General features: G+C 42.2%; 1 protein-coding gene across 2 annotated transcripts in view; it reads left to right on the top strand.

Moving 5' to 3' along the window:
- Positions 1 to 855: 855 nt before the first annotated feature.
- The window catches only part of LOC102021049 (beta-microseminoprotein-like), a 12,477-nt gene continuing 5,288 nt past the window's right edge, over positions 856 to 8,044 (top strand). The window contains exons 1-2 of one of the 2 annotated variants that reach the window (XM_005411812.2): positions 856 to 912; positions 7,057 to 7,162. In XM_005411812.2, the coding sequence (XP_005411869.1) occupies positions 910 to 912; positions 7,057 to 7,162 (109 nt within the window). In that variant the 5' untranslated portion in view covers positions 856 to 909. The remainder of the gene's footprint in view (positions 913 to 7,056; positions 7,163 to 8,044) is intronic. The other variant, XM_005411813.2, reaches the window with a different exon arrangement.

Raw genomic sequence — 8,044 nt, 5'->3', positions numbered from 1 at the left:
AATGAGAGATTTTTCACCAATCTTTTGATCACATGGTATTCCATTGCATATACCTATCATTGTTCCATTACACACTCAACAGGTGATGGCTAAGTCCATGTCTTGGCTATTTCAAGCAACACTGAGGGAGACAAGCAAGTACAAGTCTTTTGGACCTTCTGCATCATGTCCTTTGGATGTACTCCCGGTAGTTGGATTACTGAATTATAGGGTACTTCTGCTTTTATTTTAATGAAGAACCTCCCTACTGTTTCCCATAAAGGAGATCATGCTTGAGGAAATAGCAGGAAGTTTTTCTTGACACCCAATGGAGCAAAGAGTGAAGACTGAAGAAGACTTTTGGGAAGTTTAAGTGGTTTGAGCCATACGGCTTGTCAGGAACAACCAGGGCAGGCAGGTGGGCAAGACTGTCCCATGGCCCACAGGATATCTTGGTGCATTCCTGCTTTTTGATACCAGACCATAAGCACAGGCTTACCTGTTTTGGTGCACTTTGTCTTCATGAAACTGTTCTCAGCACCTGCAGTGGTGACTGGCATTTTAATCCTCTTTTTCTTTGTTGATAAAATCAAATAAGCACATGCCATGTTCCTAGCAATCTACCCAACATAGTATTAAGGCTCAGGTAAGGAAAGTTCTTTCTTTTTTCCTTCCACTTAGGTTAATGGCAAACACATATTAGGGTGGGGACATGGTAAGCACGTAACTGGGGTGGAGCTCTGATAAATAACTCATACATCAGCTGAGACCATAGTCTGCTGTTGATAATGGGCCCTCTGTAAATATTTCATGGGTTCTGGGTGAGAGATTCTTTAGAATGATACTGAATGTCTGCTGACCTCTCTGGCATATAAATGCTCCCTGTGACTGCTCCTGGGTACCTGCCTGGAAAGAGTGCTGATCTTCACAATGGTAGGTAACTGGGTTAGAGGTACAGCTCAGGGGTAGAGCACCTGCCTCACATTAGCAGGTAAGTGATTTTATACACAAAAACAAGGACGGAAAAAGAAAGAATAGATACTCCTTACTGTAATAGGCTGTGATGTGCATTTCTTCTGGATACCACTTAAAGATCAGTGCAACCTAAGTTTAAATGTTGTGCATATTACTTGCCATTTGATGTGAACAATGGGAGTGTTCACATCAAATGAATGAAGATTTGGATGAAAGTTTGATGAAATTTGGTTGTGAAAAATCTTAACACATTTTACACTATTTCTATTCTCTAGAACTAAGTAGTTATTCTTTCCAGTAATTCATAGACTCCATGAGGTGGTAAGTGATTTGTACAATTGAGTGTAATTCCAGAGCTGCAATTTATGTATCATTTTACAAATGTGGAAACTAAGACTGAGAGGGAAATAGGCTGCCACAGAGTCATAACCTCATGCTTGGGAACCTGAGGTGAAGACCCAGTCATCCCTCTCTCCAAGCCAGGGCCCCCCATACAGGGCTGACTGTGGAGTCACCTGAGAGTCTTGGAGAGATGCTGATGCTGATTTAACTTGCCTACAGTGAGAGCGGTGCAATGGGTGTTTGAAGGCTACACAGGGTATTCTAACGTCAGAAAAATTTGGGAGGTCAACTGCTGGCCCTTTTTGCTATATCATGTTGGATAAAAAGAATCTTGTTTCTAAATTGATAAAATCTCATGAAGGCTTCCTGTCCATTCAAAGTAAATTTAAGAAAAATAAAACTCTCCTTGACTTGAGCCAGTCACAAGAATGGTCTGGGCTGCTCTTAGATCCTCAGACAATAGGGGAAGGAAGCACACACTGGACAGGAGTGAGAAGGGCATTGAAGTGAGTCATCAGGAAGAGACCCTGGAGAGAGACCCTTGCAGGAACAGTGGTGGCATACCTGACAGTATCACGGCTACAGGTGGATGGCAAGCCACTGCTCCACTGGAAAACAGAGCTCCCAGTAATCCTATACCCAGCACCAGTTTAAAAAACAAACAGACAAATATAAAACAAAAAAACTTCAAGAAGCAGAATTTAAAATAAAAGAAAACAATTCATTGAAGGTGGGGAAAGAGGGGAGACTGACAGAGAGAGATGACAGACAGCTACTCTGGATGAGTGGGGAGTATTCAAAAGTGAAATATTTGTGGATCCCTTTTATTAGGAACTATCTTTTCATCTCCCATGTGGGCACCTGAAAAATATCACCATCTAATTTGTTCTGTTGGTTCTCTTTGATCCTAACCTATGCATGTCTGTCTGCATTTCTTCCAGCAGTTTGATTTCTTCCTGTCCTTTTTGTGTTGGATAAGTGTGGGAAGGAGGACCCTCATAGAAGGATAGTTCGTAGTTAGAAATCAAGTAAAGAGGACGTGTGTTTATCTGGTCTAGGTATAGTGATGTTAAAATGACAATATACAAGTAAGTATATATGTATAGGTGTGTGTCTTTTATATATTAAAAGACTGTTCCCTATCTCCCTTGCATTTTATCAGGTAGATGAAGGGAGCCAATTTTCCTGGTCTTTTATGTCTCTGGCTTGTTTAGTGTTCTGTTAACTCTCCTCGATACGTTCTTGTGGTAATTGTGTTACCTGGTGCCTCTCTCAGTCTAGCTTTTCTCTCGGTCCTACGTTTTTTGATTGCTCTAACTGCAGAGTCTAACTATAGAGGCATAAACTGCCTTTAGTAAGGTTTTGTATAAATTTTGTTAAAACTTAAAGCTTAATGAGACTCTATTTTTTCCCCCATGAACTCCTGTCGCTACAATGGGACAGAATCCCAAGGGAACAGGGCCATTTTATTTTTCTTACCTCATGGTCAAGACTAAAGCCACACTATCTGGAAAGCCCCAGCAAATGCCACTCCTGGCTGCAGTCTCTTGGACAGCACACATCAGGCCTCCTGGGTCACAGATGCAAGAAGGAAGACAAGAAAGGAAGCAGGAGGGTGCCAGGGAACAGTTCACAGTTGGAAAGAGACTGGAGCCTCTGTAATCATGGCTGACCCTATGATCCCCCAGGATCAACAAGAGAACCACCAGCCTGGGGTCTCCTTCTGCGCACTACTGAGACAGAAACTTCCAGCACTGTACTTCTTAAGCAGCTCAGGGGTGCACCTTCATGTTAAAGCAGCACTGGTCTGGTCGGTTTTCCTGTGGATCTGTCCAGAAGACAAGGGCAAGATACCAAGGCGCTGGCCATATCTGTCTACAAAGAACCTGAATTTGTGTGCTAAGCTGAGCTCCCTGGGGAAATGTGATGGCCACCAAAGTGGGATAAAAGTGAGAACACTGGATTTCATGCATACCCACACATACCCACAAGAGAAAGACAGAGAGATAGAGAGAGACAGAGACAGAGACAGACAGAGACAGAGAGAGAGGGATCACATGGTCTCTCCTGTCACTGAATTTTGGCTATCTCCAGTCCCTGAATCTTGTGCCATTGCCCCAGTGCTGGACAGGATGTGGATTCTGCCCAGTTTTTGGCCCTGGACAACAGCCATGGCTCTTCTCCTCTGATACCCTTGTACTTGACTCAATGAATCATAGCCCTCTAGATACCCAGGACCAGTACAACCCTGGAAGCCTTTTTCTCTATTTATACAGCAAAACTCTCTGCATAGGGCCAATATTCTGGGTGAAGAAAACTGTAAGTTTCCAGTTTTATTTGAGCTGAGGCTGGTGAAATGAAAAATGCAAATCAGAGTGCAAGTCCAATTCCAAGTCCCGCTGTTGCTAACTGTAGCTGTTGCTCTTTGTTTTTTAAGAATTCCTTTAATCCTTTATAGTTATGCATCTAGTGCATTTCACTGTAAAAATACAGAAAGAGGAAAAGCCTGAAATTCTCACAATCACATCTTCCAAAAATGCCTTCTTTACATTTGCCACAACTACTGCCATCTGTGTCTGAGCGTCTCTGGCTCCATCATGGCTGTCACTCCACCTGGCCTGATTACAGTCAGCTTCATATCACTGAATGGATCTCAGTGATCCTTGGCCCACGTCCTTTCTCCCTCCCGCCTGTGAGCCTGCAGCTTGCTTCCGGTCCCCACATTCTCAGGCAGCTGTGTCCTGGTTTATTTGTGGTTTCCCACTTTCCCACTTCATGGAGTATGCGCAAGGCAGTCGCTCTTCATGTTTCTGCTGTTCTCCTTGGGAACCCATCTCAGAAGTGCAAATGTGGATGCAAATGTTATAAATGGTGCACAAATGTTCACGTGCAAGAAAGAATTGCTCTTCAGAAACACCCTTCCCCATAAATGATCCCTGTGCACATCATTTCCCAATACGTGCCTCTGTTTCCCTAGGAGTATGGTAAGTTATATGATTATGCTGGCCTTGCATAATGGATTCATTTTGTCTCCATATGTTCATTTTTGTTACAGTATAGATGAGCTTTCCTGTGTTTGGTATTTTCTGTGTTTCTGTGTGTGAGATGCCACTTTCTTTCTCTTGCTGTTTTTCTACTATTTCTCTTTTGCAATTAGGATGTAGAAATTCACCATCTAGTGACATTGTTCTGCAGTTTGATATTTTTTGATTCTATTTTAGCTCTTAATTACAATTTTTACATATTCAAATGCACTTTATCTTTAGAAGAATACAATTTGAGTCATTTTAATTTTTTCTATTTTTTCAGTACAGAAATACCTCATCTCTCCACCCTTGTCCCATCCCCAGAACCTAGTTTCCCCACCTGTCTTGGCAGTGTAACAAGAGGAACACACAGGGTGATGAAATTCATGAGAAAGAACAGCGGCTAATGGATATGGCTCCTTCACATGTCACAGAAGACTAGAAAGCCCAACTAGGCACCATCACCTGCAACACAAGCAGATGCCCAGGATAGTGTAGAGGTGCCACTGACCCAAAGCACTATTCTGGGTACAGGGGTGATAGAGTCTCAGTTACAGCCCCTGTCCCTCTGACAACTCAATCCAGCTATGGCCACCCACCCCTGGAAAACCTAGCTGTAATGCCAGGTACTTGAAACGGATCTCATTTGAGAGCTAGGGCTCAGGACAAATGAGGTCAGGGAACCAAAACTGCCAGGCACCCAGGCTCTCAACTACTGATGTCTCTGGTCATTTCATGTCCAGTGATGCACTAGTGCATGATTGATGCACTAGCTGAAAGTTCTGCTGGATACAGAGGGCAGCAGGAGAATGTAGAGGTGGTGCTATTTCCAAGAGGCTGAGTGCCTCTGGCAGCAGGGATCTCCCAATATAGAGAAGGCTCATGTAGAATTTGTTTCACGATGTAGACTAAAATGGAAATTTACTACTTCTTCTGAAATCATCTACCATGTATTCTAATACCACATATTCACAATCACATTACATAGATAATGTTCTGTGATCTCAAAGACCATGTTTATTGTACAGAACACACACCTATATTCATTGATGTTCTCTGGGTTTTCTATTTGGTCCCCTATGTTTGGCTTTCTATTTGTACATCAATGGTATTCTACATAATGTGACACTATTTCACATCTAAATTGAACCATCTTTTGGAGAAACCATCCCACCACATCTTCCTTTCTATCCTAAAATTCCCTCAATGAGATTTGCTTGGGCATTTGCTCATCTCAACTTAGATGACATGGACCACTTGCTACTTCCCCTGTTCTATGAATTTCAATCTATATTCAGCCATCAGAGATGACTTTGTTGGTATTGGGTATGCACTCAGTAGTGGAGACCTTGTTCAAAGCCACATTGTTCAAAGCCCTGACTTTGATGTCCAGAGCCAGTGTCATTATCTGTTTCTTCTTTGGAGGAATCTTTTTGGTCCATATCTTGTACTCTTGAGTAATTACTTTGAAGATAATGATACACTATTGTCATTCTCTCATTATTTTGTTATAAAATTTTGTTGCTTTTTTCATAAAAAAGTAAAAACAAAACTTAAAAAATCTGTATCATATAAAATTCTGGGCCTCATGGTCTCTTTCCTTTTTCAACTTATTTTTTATTAGTTTATGTTTGTGATATGTAATAATTATATTTGTGTTTGGGAGATTGGTACATCTCTAAAAACAGTCTGTGTTGCAACCTGCCTATTATAGTTTATTTCTAGTTGACCCTTCAAACCTGCATTCAGTGAAAAGTGGGGCTTTTGCAAGGTAGTTGGGTTATTTGGGCATTATAGCTGATTTGATGTTAGGAGGTGAGGGCTGGTCAGAAGAAGCAGGTCACTATAGGTGTAACTTGGAAGGGTTTAATCTCCTTTGCAGCGCTTCTCTTGGTATCTCTCTCTGTCTCTCTCTCTCTCTGTCTCTGTTTTTCTCTGTGTCTGTGTCTCTGTCTCTGACTCTGTCTCTCTCTGTCTCTCTCTGTCTCTCTCTGTCTCTCTGTCTATCTCTGTCTCTGTCCTCTCTGTCTGTCTGTCTGTGTCTGTGTCTCTCTCCCTCTCTCTGTCTCTGTCTCTCTCTGTCTCTCTGTGTCTCTGTCTCTGTCTCTGTCTGTCTGTCTGTCTGTCTGTCTGTCTCTCTCTCTCTCTCTCTCTCTTTCAGATCCTATGACCAGATTTTCTCCACATCAGGTCCTTTTACCATGCAACTTACCATTCAATGACTGAAACGGTTACAAATTTTGAACCAAAGTAAGACTCTTCTCCTTTTAGTTGTGGATGTTGGCTATGATGTCTCAGTGATGAGGAAAGTGATTAAGACCCTTCTATAACCTATCTTTATAATCACAGGTCCTGCCAGCCTCCAATTGTGTATTCTTTCCCCTCTGTGTCTTTGTCCATTTTCATTGTTTTCAACACTTCTCCTTTCTGTCCTTATTCTCCGAGATTCTATGAGTGTTGAAACACCTTCTGAGCCTCAAGAATTTCCCAAACTTCCTCTGTAATGAGAAAGCACATTGGCATTGCATCTGTAGGATTCTTGACACCCATATTCTTCTGTCCATTGTTTACTCGGTGACTCTGAGGACTGGTTGCCTTTCTGGATCACTGGAGGAAAGAAGTTGCACATTTATAACCACATCCCAAAGCCCTACATGGAGACCTGTGTGTGACCTGTAGTCCAGGTAGACACTGAGTCCACCCATTCTCCACTATGTCTTTCTTTACATTTTAGAAGACTCTGCTGGGAGCTCTCCTGGTCCTGGCCACCTTTGTGACAACATGCAGTGCCCACTGCTATACCATACCCCTGATGGGAGGTCTAGGTGAATTCCCAACTGGTAAGTTGATTTTCAATATTGATCAAATAGATAAGATTGGGTGGCAGGTGAAATACCTTAAGTCTACATGGAAAGGTAAGTGAGGGAAGATACTGAAATTGAGTCAAGTGAGGACCTGCATATAACACAGTTATTTTTAATTGTGTGTAACTGAGAGTTGCCTGTAGATCTATTGAAATTTACCAATGCTCAGGCTCCATCTAAGACCTAATTAATAAGAATCTCTAGGGTCAAAGCAGCACATTCAGAAGCTCCTTGATTAAGACTCACATCCATTCAAGTTTGAGAAGCATTGCTGAGTCCGAAGAGGTGACAGACTTTGATGTTCATGCATAGGCCAGGGAGTTTTCTTGACGTACAGGTGCTGATTCTGTTGACCTGAAGGCACGTGAGAAACTTGCTTGTCCAAGAAAGCCCAGGAGATTTGAGGGTGGAGGTTCCTGCAAGCACATGGGGACCCCAGGTCTCAGCAGTGGTTCTCAGTGTTGGTTAAACATAGGGATCTCTGGGTGAGTATTCTGAAACAATGGCCTCACAGCCCACACATGGAAATTTTGATGCCCATATGTCCCAAGATATTCACAGGTGCAATACGTGAGAACCAAAGTAAAAAGAAGCAAACTAAAAAAGTAGAGGTGAGGCCTTTATTCAGGGATACTCAATGAAATGAAAGTAAGCTCCTAAGGCAATTAAAGAGAAAGGCCTTAGTTATTCTTGAAATGTATATTTTGAAATAAAATATAGAAGGACTTAGGCTTGTTTTCATAAATGTTACCTGTTTCATGGACCTTGCAGTACTGAAATTTAGCTGGTGGTAAATAGAGAAGCACTGTAATATATGCCTTAGAAACTGTGTCTTAGGGGCTGGGGATTTAGCTCAGC

This window comes from Chinchilla lanigera, unplaced genomic scaffold, assembly GCF_000276665.1.
Source record: "Chinchilla lanigera isolate Chin_1 unplaced genomic scaffold, ChiLan1.0 scaffold00145, whole genome shotgun sequence".
Taxonomy (NCBI): domain Eukaryota; kingdom Metazoa; phylum Chordata; class Mammalia; order Rodentia; family Chinchillidae; genus Chinchilla; species Chinchilla lanigera.
The sequence above is the reverse complement of the archived record's forward strand: the minus strand, read 5'-3'. Positions and strand labels throughout refer to the sequence as shown.